Here is a 17,108-nt window from a genome sequence, read left to right as displayed (position 1 = left end):
CCCCCCCCCTCCCAAAACAGAAAGAATTATTTTCTTCTTCAAAAAAAAAAAGACATTTGTTGTTTTTAAATATATCAAACCTTTTATATTTCTGCATAATTTTCATTTTATCTATTTTGGAATCAATCAATTACAAAATCTTCTGTTGCGATAAGAACCCTTTTGCTTTTATTGGGGAAGTTATGTTGCTAAGATCCAAACACACAGTTTATCTCTTACCATTTACATTATTCTAAATATAGTATNCTAATCCACACATCTACTCTTCCCCTTCACCTCCTCCCACCTTCACCACCGCCACCTCAGATTCAGCTCCTCAACCACCCTCTTCCTCCGCCGGGNACTTCTTTTTCAGAGAACAGTCACTTTAAATATTTGCTTACACGAGAAAGAAAAGAAAAGAAATTAACACAATTTCTTCTACCAATTTTATCTTTTGTTAAGTAAGAGAGAGGACACTTTGGTCAATTACTGCCAAGTGCCCAACCATCCAAACAGACCCATTTACGGCAAAGTTTAATGAAAGAAAAAAACAATTCAGTTTTTGCCAAAATTGGGAGAGAAAAAAAACACACACACACAGACACTGATTAACTCTGAAGTAATATGTCTCATTTTTTTATAATAATTTCGAGTTTTCTTACAAAAATAAAATTTCAGTAATATTGGGCGAGAAGAGCAGAGTATTTATATCACCCACGAGGCTTTGCTTCTTCTTCCTCCTTCATCACCTCTCTTTCTCTTTCTGTTCTCTTTCCGGAGACATTTGTCTAAATCTCATCATTATTTACAATCTCTTCTAACTCAAAATACAGCCTTGAGAAAAATAATGATCCAAGAGAAGAAACACATGTTGTTAGTAGTACTTATATAAATCATAATTAAAATCTTTAATGGTCAGATCAAACAAGCAAGAACCACGCGTCTCAGCTACTTACATCCGATCTCTCGTGAAGCAACAACTTCTTGCTTCTTCCACCACCACTACTATTATGACCACCACAACCGATGGAAGCGGTGGCGGCGGCGGCGGCGGCAAAACGCAATCGCAAACGCAAACGCACAAGAAACAAGTGAGGAGGCGACTTCACACTAGCCGTCCTTACCAAGAACGTCTCCTCAACATGGCTGAAGCTCGTAGAGAAATCGTCACCGCTTTAAAACAACACCGCGCTTCCATGAGACAAGCCTCTAGGATCCCACCGCCTCAACCACCGCCACCACCGCAGCCGCTTAATCTCTTCTCTCCGTCGCCTCCTCCTCCTCCACCTCCGGATCCGTTTTCTTGGACGAATCCGTCTCTCAATTTCCTCCTCCCTAACCAACCTTTAGGGTTAAACCTAAACTTCCAAGATTTCAACGACTACATCCAAACCTCATCGACAACATCTTCATCTTCATCATCATCATCATCTTCATCTTCCTCATCATCGTTTTTTCCGACTAATCCACACATCTACTCTTCCCCTTCACCTCCTCCCACCTTCACCACCGCCACCTCAGATTCAGCTCCTCAACCACCCTCTTCCTCCGCCGGGGAGAACAACGTGGGGACGTCAGCTTGGTGGTCAGAGCTCATGATGAAAACGGTGGAGGCGCCGGAGATTAAACCGGAGACAGAAGAAGTCGAAGATGACGTGTTCCCTAAGCTTAGTGACGTCATGGAGTTCCCTTCGTGGTTAAACCAAACTGAAGAAGAATTGTTTCATCCTTACAATCTCACTGATCATTACTCAATCCCTCACAATCCTCCCTTATCCTGGTAATTATATATATTTTTTTTTGTATGCTAAATTAAATTATTAAATCTGTATTCTCTTCCTCCGGAATCACCGGCGGTGAAAATTGCGGCGGTTCTTGCATAAACTTCAGTGATTGAGATTTGAGGCAGAACACAAAAAACAGAATCATTTTTTTGTTTCTTTTTGATAATTAAAAATTTGAACGTATTGATTAAACAATATGAAAAACTTGTGGTATGAGAAGGATCCACATCGGTTTATTGCATGATCTGAAGCTGTCCGTTGTTTTTTTTTTGTGGTTATGGTCCAATCCAATGATAATATCGCCGACATCTATCAAACACTATCCTTACCCCATTTTTCTGAAACTGTCCCAAAACCGTCTTGACGTCATCCGATATATAATTATAAGTTATATATTCTTGTTGTGAATTATCATTGCTTGTATTATTCAAGTTTGGTTGCTTGGTAACTTAGTGTTCTTCATTATATTTTGTTCTTTTTTCCCATTATCGTGGTAATTGATTATATCTACTGTAACGTTATTGATGTGTGATATTGTAATTTACAGTATGGAGATTGGAGAGATTGAAGGCATGGATGGAGAAGACTGGCTTGCTTGAACCACAACAAAGATTGATTACTGTTTACTTTTTTTTTCGCAGACATGATGAATCAACTCTTTGGTTCTTTTCTTATTTTTCCCTTATTTTATTTGTTTTCTTATAAATTTTTCTTTTTGTTCGGAGACATTTTGAATCTTCTTAAAATAAACAAGAAGCCTGCGGAGAGAAAATGTTCGATTTGGCAAAGTCACATGATTATTGCAATAAACTTTTCCTCTTTCTTCTTCTATTATTAATTTTATTTATGTTTAAAAACTTATTACTAATTTTTAATGTTTCTGTTAAACTCTTTTTTTTTTTTTTTGGATCCACTGTTCTTTTTAGTCTAGTGTGTATTTCAATTGTCATAAAGAGTTCTCACAATCCTGTTACAGCTTTAATAGGTTACCCCTTCCCTCACCTATACGAGCATGTTATACAGTTGAATTTACACCTTAGCTAGGTATCTATTTTTTCTTTTTTTCTTTTTTGTCTATTTCAATCTTATTGTAAAATTCACCTACTCGGTATTGTGTACAATTCAGACTTCCCTTCTTCTACAATATTGGAGATTGTTTGAATAGAAACTTCATGAACCTTGTGAAGATAGTAACGTCAGGTGTTTTACATATACAAAGGAAGAGGAAAGTTTCCAAACTTTCCATCAGATTCTTGCTCAGCAAATGATTTAGAGACTTTTCTCTAAACTTTGTTATGCTCTTCATATGCATCATTGACTTCATCAATGTCCATCTCATCATCATCTGTTCCCACATCATCATCATCTTTCTCAAATTCAACACTCAAACTTTCATCTCCTGAACCACTCTCCAGCAGTTCGCTTTCTTGCATGTCCAAAGTATCACTATAAGTTGGAATATCTCTCTTCCTTCCTCTGTAACCCGTAAACTTCAGCAGCTTCTCTTTCCAAAGTATCAAAGGACACTTGTCAATCAGCTCTGGCCCTTGGTAACCTTCTGTCAAGAACACACTGAACCTCTTCCCTCTCTCAGAGACATAGAAGATACCACAATGCTTCAGAAAAATCCTCATCAGCTTCTGCGGCATCACAAACTCCCTTCTGAAATGGGTCAGATGATCCGTCACCAATCTCTTCTCAAGTGTAAAGCTAAGCAGTTCGTGCATAACCGCAATCGCCCGTTTGTCGAATTCCTTTGAACCTGCTTCGAGTCCACGTGCATCAGCATAAGGAGACAGGTAAGTTCGTTTCTGAAAATGTTCTATCTTCCCTCTGTACCTGTACATTTTCTTGTATGACGGAGGAAACTTCATGGGGAAAGCCAGTGAAAGCACACCTGGCTTGTGATCGTTTTCCTCAGTTAAACCTAGAGTCTTCTTCTCCAACTCTGTGACAGCCCAAGCTGGGTTCCATGAAACAAGCTCAAGATACTCCTCATCTCCAAGTTTCACAACTTTAAAATGCTGAGGAAACTTGTTGACCCAGTTTATCCTAAAATCAAGAGGCAACCCAAAATCCCTCCGGAAATGAACAATCTTATCCAAAGGAAGCTTCTTATCAATAGACATCATCAAACACCTAGTCACATGTTCTGCAGCCTTGTCTCCATTCCCCTCAAGTAACCTGTCATGCTCGTCCAACAAGTCTTCCCCTTCCTCTGTCAACCCACACCACAAGACCCCTCTCTGATCTTTGTACAACTCAAACAACTTAGGAGACTTTCTGATGAAATCGCTGATCTTATGCGGTTTAGGCAAATTAATCTGTCTTCTGTACTGCTCCAACGACCTGACTGTAATGATCATATCTCGCTCACCCTTCAACACCTCCATCAAGAAAATCACTTTGGAAGCAATTTTCCATTTCTCTGTAGCTATCTCGAGCTCTTGGACTCTCTTTTCCCTACTCCTATCTTGAACACGCTTGCTGCTGGTCATGAACCTCACCCATACCCGTCCGAAAGAGGACTCGCCGGATAAAACGCTTCTCTCAGGCATTATCGCAAACATGTTATGGGCATTCACGTAGAATCGTAGCCTACATCGTAACCCTTCCATCACAGCCTCACCTTTATGCACCTAAACAACAACAACCATCAACCCTTAGTTTTTTCCACCTCTAGATCGACTTAAACACAATAATTGGATCGATAGATTATTTACATCAAAACCGTGAAACTAGTCTTTCAGATGCCATGCGTGATGTAAATGTACAAACTGAGAGATGCAGTACCTTAAAATATACGTCGGAGAAGTAATAGAGTCTGAAGGGTAAGCGGCGAGGTGAAAATGTGGGGAAAAGCCATGCGACGGAGGTCCGGCGGCGACAAGAAGACACACAAGGCAGAAGAAGATGCTCAGTGTCTTTGTTTTCTTCTATGATTCTATCTTGTAAATGAGCCCCATAAAGCCCATTAAGTACTTATATGGGCTTTTCCATTTGAGTCTGAAAAATCCACTGTTGACATCATTGTTGACAGTTAACATTATAACGATGGGATCATGGGACCATATAAACGATTGATTGTGTTTGTACTATATAACTTTTTCGTTTTCTGAAGAAATGACTGTTTTGCAGTTGTTAATGACAATGCCATATTTCGACGTTTGGTCGTTAATTCAAAATTCGAAACGTTAATTTTTACTGTTTATTATAATTTTAAAATCATCACTCGAGTTTCTCTGATATGTAGTTAAAACCTGGAGTATTGTTGAATCAACAATTGTAAAATGAATAAAATTCAATTGTTGTTGTCAGTCGTTTTGTTATTGACAACTAGGAAACAAATTAGTAATAAAATGTCTGGTTTGGTTAATCGTTTTATCCAACGTCTGTTATATAGCCGCTGAATACAAACCTAATTAAAAAGCAAAAAAATATATATATATATATATATATAATTATATATACATAATAGATGATTAAGAAAGAAGTGGGGAAGGATCCAAATTCATTCCTTCACAAGTGTAGCTTTCATGAAACGTGTTACAATACTATGATAGGATGTTGACCAAACACATGTCTATCTATCAATTTATCTATATTAAATATATAAAATAATTTAAACTCCTAATTTCATCTATGGCACAAGGGACTACAAATGTACCAAACCATCCACTTTATATTTTACATGATACCTTTCACTTTTGGAAAAGATATTTAAAAGAGAGTTACCAATTATACTATAACACCATTTGATCTACCCCAGTTATATAGTTATATATAATTGCTTCAACAACTTTTATAATTAAAACGGTTTATAAATCCAAACCGGGAGAACAAGGCATACATAAACTATTATTTAACCGACATATATAATAGAGCTTTACGTGTTAATATATCCGTTTAAATTGCAATATATGTGGAGAAAGCATAACGATCTATTTTAACCGGGTCAGAACAGTCTGTTGCAAATGCGCTAATGCTATCGTCGTCTTTTGTTGGTTGATCATATGTAATATTGCAGACTTTGCTGTTGTTTATGTCATTGTTTTGAATTATTTATCTTAGTCACATGTCAATGCTTATGCTCATAAATAAGTTCTTCGTTTGTAAAATCTTCACATCATATATAATGGGTCACCAATTTGAAAGGTTTGTTTTGATCATTTAAATATGTGGTCGACAAAAAAAAGGAAAAAAATAGTAGATAAATTAAGTCATGGTCTCTATATATACGTTATATACACGTTATTAGTCGTACTACTAAGGTGCTTAACACTTTTGGATACAAACAAGCAACCAAAAACAAAAAAACGGTATTGTGGTACTACTCAATGATACCGGTTTCAATTGGACTTATATGCCATATTCCTTGTTTTTGCTCAAAGAAAATATATAAAAATGCGATATGTCTTCTACGACTGAAGCAAAAAAAAACGTTCAAATAGAGAAAGAATGTAAATAAAAGAAACAGATACATTAATTGTAAAGTACCACATTACTTGGCATCGGTATAACTCGTTTAATAAAAACACATTTCAAGCTAGTTTTGCAGATCACGATTGCCAAAATACTTAGATTTAGTAGTCATCAGAAGAGTTACATATGTTTTTAAATCACTCGATCAAATTTGTAGAAATATTGTAAGCTTTTAACAAAAAAAGAATTATTGTAAAACTTAAAAAACTAGGAAAGTCTATAAACAACCCTAACGATTATTTCCATAAGAACTTTCAATTTTCAAGATGTAAAAAACGTTTTTCGTTTTGAATAAAGATTACATTTTTTTTTTTTTTTTAAGTTGTAATGTTGTATTCATTAGGTCATATGCATCAAGGGTTTCTTAACTAAGTTTTCACTAATTAAAAAATTAAAAGTAACAAAAAAGTAGGAGAGAAAGTGAGAAACTTTTCTCAAAAATTCTCATTTGAGTATTCTGGATACATGGCTAATTCTAACTGGTTATATTTTATTTTTCTAATTTCTTATTTAAATAAATAATAATTTTAGATAAAATAATTAAAATACAATATTTTGAGAAACCCACTAAATATTGGCTAATTCTATCTGGTTATATTTTATTTTTCTAATTTCTTATTTAAATAAATAATAATTTTATATAAAAATAATTAAAATACAATATTTTGAGAAACCCACTAAATATTTACCAATGCAGATGCTCTTATAAATTTTCAAATTTGAAATTAAAAACTAGTAATAAATAAAACTTATACTTAAATAATAAGAAGTGAAAAAAAATAATATATATGATTAATGTTTTAATTTTGTGGTTTAGTTAAAAAAAAAAAAAGGTAAAATAAGCAATTGAAAACATCATAATAACTGGAGGGAATTAATTTACAGAGCACGTGTGGAATAATAAAACGTGATCGCTAACTAGGCATCCGCGTTGCCACGTAGGCATCATCTTCTTCAACAACGCGCATACAATCTGCGACCTTCTTCATATAACTGTACTTATCACACACTCATGTATATATACACTCACAAGCCGCCATTTTCACTATACTGTCATCTCCAAAACATACCTGAAGATACATACATACACCACTATTTCATCACTCATACTCAAAAATACACAAAAACCCAATTTTATATTATCCAACTCTAGATATGGAAGCTGCATCGCCCAAGTACACTGGTGTACGGAAGAGGAAGTGGGGTAAATGGGTTGCTGAGATACGTCTCCCCAACAGCCGTGAGAGGATCTGGCTCGGCTCTTTTGAATCAGCTGAGAAAGCGGCGCGTGCTTTCGACGCGGCTCTTTACTGTCTCCGTGGCCCTGGGGCACGTTTTAACTTCCCAGATAATCCCCCGGTGATTCCCGGCGGTCGTTCTCTTACGCCGCAGCAGATTCAGGTCGTGGCGAGCCGTTTCGCCTGCGAGGAGGAGGAGGATCAGCTAGTACCACCGCAACCGTCTCCGCCACGTGGCGACCATAAGACGGAGGAGGAGGAGGAGGAGGAAGAGATAATTTCAGCACGTGGGGAAATGAGTGGTGGGAGTGGTGGGCCTATGTTAGGGCAAGTTGAGCAAGGTAATAACAACAACAACGAGGGTACTACTAATAGTAGTAACGACACGTCGTCGTATTGGCCTTTTATATGGGAGGACGAGAATCTTGTAGGTGGTCCTCAAACCTCGGGGGAGTTCGGTTTTTTCACGGATGATGATTCAACCAATTTGTATTTTCCAACACAATCGTCTGATTTTTACTATGATGAAGCTTGTGAAGATGATTTCTCTCATTACAGTATTAACCTTTGGAATTTCTGAGATCCAATTTTTTTCGTGATCTTGGAACATATATTCCTATATATTGATTTTTATTCAATTTATGGATTTATTTCAAGATTTCAAAATGATCTTGAACCAGAATCTTCAGCTACCACCACCTAGAGGTGAATCATTGTTTGAAGCCTTTATATATATGTCACAATGTAAGCAAGCCTCTTTGTTCTTCTTTATGGTCTAGTTAATTATAGCCAGACTTCATCATCTGATTCTTCTTCTTCTTTTTTTTCTTTTTTACTATACGGTATAGTCTATACCAATTTGCTTCACATTTCTTTTCTTTTTTTCTTCTTCTTTGTATTTATGTGCTATGTCCACACTGTAATTTCCTTCTCTTTTCTAGGATTTGCTTGCATATTTTTGTAACAAGCCAATCTTGACCCCGTATCTTTTGGTCTTAGATGGTTTTCTATGTTCATCATATATATACATAAGGTTCCCTATGCGTGTTATTCTATATATAAATTACTCACGTTTTTACGTGTGTGAAAATGTTGTTATATAAATAAAACTTGTACTAAAGACTCGATACAAATATCATATGAATGATGTTAGTCCAACTAGTTTTTGAGGTGTCGTTTTTAATACGGCTGAATTGTTAAAGTTATATTTGAAAGCAGATGATTTACATCTTGTGGGGTCAACACAAATATAATCAAAATATGATTACGGATTTGGACTATATATAAGCCAAAAACAATAGCCTTCATAGCTAACAGTACAATAGATATTAGATGGATTAAATCACTGAACTGTGGCAGAGGTCGAAAATTGAGATAATTTTATACCGAATAAAAGACTATAAAAGAGTTTGTCAAAAAAAAAAAAAAAAAAAAAAAAAAAGACTATAAAAGTACTTAAATAAGAGTGTTCTATGATATTAACAGACCAAAACTAACAAGATCCAAAACAAAGTCATAAAATCAAGTTATTAAACGTTAATTTGTGGTAATACAATTAGACGCAGTGAATTTATAAGCGTTCTTTACTTATTTGCAGTAGCATGCTATGCTACAAAATAGTGTGGCAACCTTTTTTTTGTTTTTAATATAAAGAATTTATTTGTTTGATGTTCGACCACATATACTACTAGTACTAATGAATGATTCATACTTGGTGGTAAAGCTACAAAGGTTACGTAGGCGTATACTAAATTGTTGTGTATTGACAATACAGTAATGTATGTGATTGGCGGTTTTTAGTACTACTACTATGAACGACTCTCGTTGAGGGGTACTGGGAGCGGGATGAGCAATGTCCCAATGGTCCCCAAATTCTAAAGATATCACGCTATGTAAAAATATAGCCCAATGGCCAAAAAACATATACTTTAGAAAACTGCCATATTATAATTAACAAAATACATTTGTGGTTATATGAACTAACGATTATATGATTTGTATCCCTGCGCAAGTGGGAAGTTCGCTGACAGCGAAGTACTGGATGGTGATTTCGATAGCATGATTTATATATTTTCTACTGACAGCGAAGTACGAGTTCTCCAAGATCAACCCGATGTCAACTTTTTAAGTACATCTCGTCTTCAACCAAGCTCTGAACCAATCCTGGTTTAATTTCTGATATGTGTAAACCGATTGATCACTTGATTTGTGCCTGAAAAACTCGTACCAGAGTTTCTTCTCTTTTTAAAACCCAAACTCGAAACCTCCTTTTACGGACTTGGTCAGTTCTTCTTCACACAATCTCAGCCACTATATCACTATATATAGTCTGATTCTTGACGAGTATAAAATCATGCAAGCACCACGTTACGCTCTAAGGTTGTATGCGATCATATTCGAAATCAAAGCTTGCTAGAGATGGATTTTAGAATCTAAACTGTTTCGATTGACTTATGTTTTAATTATCAACTCTAAAACTTATGTTGAACTCAAGATTAGCTCCAACTCTGGTTTCGGAGAGAGCCTACCCATAAGTGATAAGTCAATTCCAGGACCACGATCTACGGGCCCTCCTTAATTGCTTATTAAATTCTAGTTGGCTCCATATAATTTTTTTTTATGGCATGTCTAACTAAAAAAAGTAGCTCGTACAAACTTTACTTCTTTTCATTTAATAGAGAAACCCTTACCCATAAAACAACCACGTACGTAATAACGTATACATAACGTACGTAATAGTTAATGTGTGCTTTTTAACTTATTATCGTGTGGACATTTCGTGACGAATAGAGAAGGTTCTTTATTTGCAAGACAAATTCAACAATACTTAGCATCGACGTTAAGATAATTTAATCTGTTTTGGTCTTCAAACAGAGAAAATTACTTCCATCATAGAAGATTAGTAATGGAGTCAAGGTCCAAATTTATTAATTTACACCAAAAATAAATAAATATTGTATCACCACAACTCAAATTGTGTCCTTCATTACAACATCACGGACGGGCAATATGAATTACAGCTTGATTTCCTAATTAATATTGTCCATGCATGTAGTTTGGCTCCTAGTCCTAGTTATACACTATTAAGTTAAAATAAACAGTACAGTTTCTTCGACCCAAGGTTATTTAAGTTTCTTGCTTTTTTTTTTGTTAATCACTTTCTAGAAACTACTTTTTATATAACCTAAAAAGATATTTACCTAAATTTCTATAAATTTGTTTGATTGGCAGTACAAAGCAGAACATCATTAATTACAGGTAATTTATACAAAACTTAAAGATAAAATTAACTATTCAAAGCATATATTCAAGCTAAATATTAAACAATAACCATAAATACAAGTTGTTTGAACTTCTTCCTTCTTCCCTTAACTCTGATGAATCACTAATTAAAACTAACTGATCTCCAACGAATAACTCCAAAATTATACAAAAGATAATAAAAAAACAACAACCAAACAAGGAAACAGTAATTAACAAATTGTAGACATGCAGTCAATAAGTGCAATTTTTTTCTTCTTCTTTTGACATCTGTCTACATATGCAATAATTCATCCAACAATTCATAATAACTAATAACATCTCTTTCTCTCTATCTCTATCGAGTTAATTTAGCTCTCGCTCTCTCTCAAAAAAAGCTTAATATATTTTGTTATCTTGGTCCGAAAAAGGAAAAAAAGAAAACATGGCTCCCTCGTTTCTAAGCGTCGCAAAATTCGTTGAGGCACTACTCCGCCGGAGATTCTCCTCCGCTGGTCTCTCTCTTCAAACCTTACCCATCGACTCCGAAACCACCATACAGTTCTGGGGACCACCACCGTCGGAAAATACACAAAAACCTTCGCTCCTCCTCCTCCACGGTTTTGGCCCTTCCGCTGTGTGGCAATGGAGCCATCAGGTGAAGCCGCTCTCTCAATCCTTTCGTCTCTACGTCCCCGACCTTGTCTTCTTCGGCGGCTCCTCTTCCACCGTGGAGAACCGCACAGAGATGTTTCAGGCTTTGTGCATGGGGAAGCTCATGGAGAAGCTCGAAGTCGAGAGATTCAGCGTCATTGGTACGAGCTACGGCGGGTTCGTGGCGTATAACATGGCGAAAATGTTTCCGGAGAAAGTGGTGCTTGCTAGCTCCGGCGTTAATATGCGGCGGAGTGACAACGAGGCGTTCATCGCGAGGGCCAAGTGTAACGGCATCAAGGAGGTGATGCTTCCTTCATCCGCGTCAGATCTCAGGAGAACGTCTGGGATAGTTTCTTTTAAGAGACTCGATTACGTACCAGATTTTGTCTTGAACGACTTTTGCCAGGTACTTTTATTTATTTTGTCTTTATTTAACGCAAAATCCAAAGATCACCTTCAAGTTTCAACTATATAATTTTTTTTAATAAAACAAAACTCAAGAAATTCGAAAACCCTATAAATCATGGGAGATTCTCAAAAATAGCACGAAATTAATTTTTTTTTCCAAACTTAATAAAACATCTCAAAAATTCTAAAAATAGCACTAATTAATCTTTCAAAATTAAATCATAAATTCAAAATACTAAACCCTACCCCTCAAAACTATACACTAAATGTAAAATTGAGAACCCAAACCCAAAAACAAAAATTTTAAAAATTAATTTCAAATATTTTAATGTGTTAAATAGTGTTAATTTTGAAAATTTATAGAATGTGTGCTAGAATTGTCCATACAACTTGTTTTAGTGCTATTTTAGGGTATTTCTCGTAAAAAATATTTACAACCAATTACTCCATCTATTTTGTAGAAGTCTCTATTTTCATTAGCCGAAAAAGGTGAAATCTTCGTTTTGTTGTTTATAATTTTTAAGTCAAACTTACACAAAATGTTTTTTATTCATGAACAACATGTATTATGCAAATATATATAGACGATGATGCAACGATAACAGTATTAAAACAATCTGTTATAGTGTATGCTATTTTTGCAAATTTCTTGCTCTAAGTTGAATGAGTTTACTTAAAGGTTGTATTCTTGTATTAGAGTTGTATGGAAATATAGAACAATGTTTTTTAAAGAAAAAGAAAAAAAAACTAAACCCACACTTAAATGCTTTTTTGTCCTACTAATTTAAAGATATATGCACTCCACTAATTTATTATCTTTGGAAAGACTAGTGGATATAAAAAAGATGAAGAAAGTTGTCACTTTCATGTGGTTATAGGCTTATATGAAAGCTTGTATAGAAGAATTGAGTAAGAATGAAAGGATATTGCCTTGTAGTTCGCAAAGAAGGACAGATATTTCTAAACTTTTTATTTAAATAACAAAATATATTTATATCGGGGTCGAAAGAAAAGTTTAGCTTGCATGATTGTCGATCGGCAACAAATAAATTGATACACATTAAATTGTAAATTGACAGAAAATGTATTCGGAGAAGAGAGAAGAAAAAGCAGAACTTTTGGAGGGGCTGAGTATTGGGAAGGATGACAAAACTAACGTTTCTCCGATTCAACAGGTTCGCTGATCGCTATCATCACTTTAATTTTCTTTTGGTTTTATGCGATCACTAACAATAACCTATAAGTCTGTTAGTTGCTGACATTTATTAGTTATTTAAGTAGTAGGGTTTCTAAATAGTACTGTAATATATAATACGAGACAAAGACATTACATCAAAGTTTGCATTTGAATTACAAACGTATGAAAACCCATTTAAGCGGAAACGCCTAGATTTATTGAATATGGGAATATCAAATACTAGATATATTACAACATGATTAAATTAAATGATAACTATTTGCATCTACAAGTGATTAATGAATAAGCATGAATCATGCAGGATGTAATGCTGATATAGGGGGAGCAAGATCAAGTTTTTCCTTTAAAAATGACCCATGACCTCAAAGAGTAAGACCCTTGATTATATTATTTCTATCTGGACTTTGATCTGACAAAAGTTTAATTGTATATATGTATATGCTAGAATACAAAGAGTACGATTAGAGAACTAATTTGGAACGGAGGTAGTAGTGTCTATAGTGAGTTATTCATATTCGTTTGGTTTTGTATATTTTTTTCCAGGACGTTGGGGAAAATGGCGACGCTAAAAGTGATACCAAAGACATCACATATACCACAAACGGAAAAGTCCAAAGAGTTCAATGGTATAGTCATGTCTTTCTTAGTATCTCCCTCTCCCTCTCCTTCAATATAAATGTAAACATCCATGTTCAAATATAGATTGCAAAATTTATGGTTTCGTCAGTGTTTAGAAGTGTTTGTGTACAATTTTGAATTAAATACAAAAAATTGTAAATTTGTAACATGAGTAGTAACGTTCGATGAATGCCAAATTACTCCATGAGACAAAATGTCCCTAGAATTTGAGTAGGAGCGTAAAAGTCCCTAGAATTTTGACCATGGGTCACTAGAATTTGAAAAGTAACATTGGTAGCTCTAAAATAATACTTTTTAAATTAATACTCTTTAAATTAAACGTATATCAAGTATTTCCCTTCTAAACAACAATTCTTTAGTATAAAATAACATTGGTAGCTCTAAAATATAACCATTAATTATATCAAAAAACATTAAAAAAACATTCGTGAAACCCTGAAAACAAATTGGTGGGCTTAAAATGGATAGAAAAACTGGTGGCTCTAAGTTGTCATCTGGACTCGGCCTTATTACGGGAGCCTCTCTAAACTTGTTTATTAAACAAGAACCAGTCCAATATTATACTTCAGCCATATAGGGGTCTTCTTGACCGTCCATAAATTCCTTCCTTTTGTCTGATCACAACTTGCGTTGTTGGAAAATGCATGTTTAAGCTAATGTCTTTTTCGATAGTACTATTGGTGAGCGCAAGTCCTTTGGTAAATAGTAAATTTTAATAACCCAATAAGTCGTAGGACGACCGAAGCTGAAAGCCCAAGAGGCCAAGACCGAGAGTAGTTCAAATAAACTAGACATACATAACAAGGATCAGACTCGATCCAAGTGGTTAGCACATAATTGTCCAGACCCATGGTCCATTACCAAGTTTTTAAAAGAAAAAAAAAACATTTCATATAAAAACCAAAATTTATATATAAGGTAAGTACTAATTTCCTTGTCGGCCTTTGTATTTCTCATTGAAGTTTTTATCAATAAATTATTCAGACGAAAAAAAATATATATTTAAGATAATGGTCGAAGAAACTAGACTTTGTATTGTTGTTATTTTATCAAGGGATCTAGCTAGAAATTTCGTCTTCTAACTCTTAAGCCTTCTAAAGTTCTAATTATATTAAAGCTGACCGGTTCTATCCCCTGTTTTAAAAATCATAACCTAGCACCAATTACATCTTGCAAAATCGCTAGGCCTACTCTCTCTACTTACATTAATAACTAATTCCCACCTACCATCGATTATCCAATTATACTTGTCTAATTTAATTATAAGTCATCTAATCCAATTACTTACCGCTTAATTTTATATATAATGATTATTTTTATAGCCAAATATAAATCAAATATGTACTTTTTTGTTATTTAGACATTTGAATTCAGAGTTTACGATGTTTTACAATAACTAATATACAAACTTGTAAAGAAAATCATAAATTTTCTTTTAAAATAACAGTATTAAAATTACGTTCTATGTGTTTACCGTAATTTTAAAGACAATACTATAGTTTGATATTTTATTAAATATTTTTATTTAACATAAACAGAATTTTTTACATATATTTAATATTATATATTTTTATTTTATTATTAAATTAATAAAATAACTCTAAAATTAGTCTTCGATTAATCCCGTTTTTCTCGCTAGGTGCTAAGCCCATCATGACCGACCGACTAGCGCCTAGCGATTTCTAAAACAGCGGTTCTAGCTAGTAGCTAGGCTAAGATCGTAATTTAGATGCTTGAAGTTGATTTATGCTGATGCATGCTAGAAGGAAGGCTTTAGTTAACAAATTAAAACGGATGGTAGAAGTTAAATTTATGACAAGTCACGGGGATGTTGTTCATTTTCTTTGAATGATTTCATCTACAACTCTCCTTTTGTTTTTTGTTTTTTTCTGTTTCTTAACAAAAACATTCCTCCACAAATGTATTCCTTGAAGAGTATTTTTAGCATGCCAGACAGAGACATTATCATTTCTTATTAAAGACTTAAGAAAATATAGAATGAAAATAGGCAAAGCCAAAGATTAAATTAATAGACATAGTGTTGACCAAGAGCTTTCCTCACACCAAGCTGATGTTGAAAATGATGAAGTTGGCACAGTCCACCGTTGATTGTGTAAAAGGTAACAAGCAACCAAAAGAGATGTTAGGTATATAAATCATGTGAAAGGGGATTATGGATAATAACACAAATGGAATGAAGGGAATAGGAAACGCCACGTGATCGGAGGGAGGGACAAGACGGTGGAGGCAACAAACAAACATTGAGTAGGGTAAGTGGGTCAGACACGATAGATTGAATATTAATTGAAAAGCGAAAAGCGAAATGAGAGAGTGAGTGGGTCTATCAATGAGGACTAATAAAGGATGGGGGTGGAGGACCCCATTGGGAATGATCCTGATCCTAATGAGACCTATGTTGATACGCGGTTTCGAATTTGAATGCTTTACGCAACCCACCCCACCCCTAGCGACTCTTCTTTCTTTCTTTTTATTCACCAAAGTGTTTTTTCTTTTCTTCTTTTATTGTTCGTAATTTACTTGAATATATATATATATATATATATAAATGGATATTATGTCCTTTTCTTCTTGCAGAGAAGAAAATTTGGCGGAAGATCATGAAGGATTTGACTAGAAGAAATTATAAAATTTGTATTACGATGAAGTTCATGCATTTGTTATATCAGTTGTTACTATTTTGATACACAAAATATTTATGCATGGGGTTATACTGAAGTACTAATTTGGTTGCATATAAACATGTGGTTGAATTGAATCAAACACAGATCAGCAGTGTAAAATATAAATTAAAGAACGTGCTTGTTCGTACATGTAGTTTTAGAGTTTAAACTTTAGAAGCATGTAGGTTGGACATAACTGATATGATAAAAGGCGGGACTACTACTATAATAATATGTTGTTGATCGCATTCAGAAAAAAAAGAGTGATATATTAATACTATGCAGTGCGGCAGTGGAGTGTTTCAATAATATGATATTTGTTGATAGAAATATATAGTTTAAAAATATTGGCAAAAAATTCATGTAAACGACCTAAATTTGTTCAAAATTGTTATAACTACCTCTAAACGTATTCTCTCTATCTCTTCTCATACCATAGATAGCACCGAATCACCGATTGCTTGCAGGAGCAGCAAAATGAACGTGCCACAAATCGATATTATGATCATTATTTTATGAGAAATTGCGATCTATAAAAAGAAAAAAAGTAATAATGGCAAAAAAAATCTTTAGAAAACTAAAGGAGCATAAATTAATGAATGGGAATCTAGAAAGAAGATAAACATAAATCTTCCAAAAGTGGTAACTGGTTATATAGAGTACATTTCTTGACAATTAAATAATTACGAAAATAAATATTATCGGCTGGGGAAGATGTTTTAGTGGGTCCCATGTTTGATATGTGGATAAGACTCACCGTATTTCGCTCATTAAAAGATGACCATCTCGTCATCGCCAC

At 34.4% G+C, this 17,108-nt stretch overlaps 4 protein-coding genes and 1 long non-coding RNA gene across 5 annotated transcripts; 3 read left to right on the top strand and 2 right to left on the bottom strand.

The window, feature by feature from the left end:
• Nucleotides 654–2,597, top strand: LOC104706487 (ELL-associated factor 1). Its single transcript, XM_010422684.2, has 2 exons — nucleotides 654–1,762; nucleotides 2,314–2,597. Exons 1-2 carry the CDS (start codon nucleotides 894–896, stop codon nucleotides 2,363–2,365), a joined length of 921 nt encoding a protein of 306 aa, XP_010420986.1. The 5' UTR covers nucleotides 654–893; the 3' UTR covers nucleotides 2,366–2,597.
• LOC104706485 (protein ROOT PRIMORDIUM DEFECTIVE 1-like) lies at nucleotides 2,920–4,709 on the bottom strand. The gene is made up of 2 exons (XM_010422683.2): nucleotides 4,560–4,709; nucleotides 2,920–4,405 (listed from the first exon to the last, which is right to left on the bottom strand). Exon 2 carries the CDS (start codon nucleotides 4,382–4,384, stop codon nucleotides 3,050–3,052), a length of 1,335 nt encoding a protein of 444 aa, XP_010420985.1. The 5' UTR covers nucleotides 4,385–4,405; nucleotides 4,560–4,709; the 3' UTR covers nucleotides 2,920–3,049.
• Nucleotides 7,285–8,142, top strand: LOC104706484 (ethylene-responsive transcription factor ERF016-like). Its single transcript, XM_010422682.1, has one exon. The coding sequence runs from the start codon at nucleotides 7,404–7,406 to the stop codon at nucleotides 8,064–8,066; it is 663 nt and encodes a 220-aa protein (XP_010420984.1). The 5' UTR covers nucleotides 7,285–7,403; the 3' UTR covers nucleotides 8,067–8,142.
• LOC104706483 (monoacylglycerol lipase ABHD6-like) lies at nucleotides 11,066–13,776 on the top strand. The gene is made up of 4 exons (XM_019229221.1): nucleotides 11,066–11,789; nucleotides 12,871–12,966; nucleotides 13,291–13,358; nucleotides 13,533–13,776. The coding sequence occupies exons 1-3, from the start codon at nucleotides 11,172–11,174 to the stop codon at nucleotides 13,306–13,308; spliced, it is 732 nt and encodes a 243-aa protein (XP_019084766.1). The 5' UTR covers nucleotides 11,066–11,171; the 3' UTR covers nucleotides 13,309–13,358; nucleotides 13,533–13,776.
• Nucleotides 15,438–16,942, bottom strand: LOC104706482. The gene is made up of 2 exons (XR_754450.1): nucleotides 16,711–16,942; nucleotides 15,438–15,696 (listed from the first exon to the last, which is right to left on the bottom strand). It is a non-coding gene; the product is annotated as an uncharacterized LOC104706482 (long non-coding RNA).

This window comes from Camelina sativa, chromosome 8 (genome assembly GCF_000633955.1).
Source record: "Camelina sativa cultivar DH55 chromosome 8, Cs, whole genome shotgun sequence".
In the NCBI taxonomy this organism is placed as follows: Eukaryota; Viridiplantae; Streptophyta; class Magnoliopsida; order Brassicales; family Brassicaceae; genus Camelina; species Camelina sativa.
This window is presented reverse-complemented; position numbering and strand designations above follow the sequence as displayed.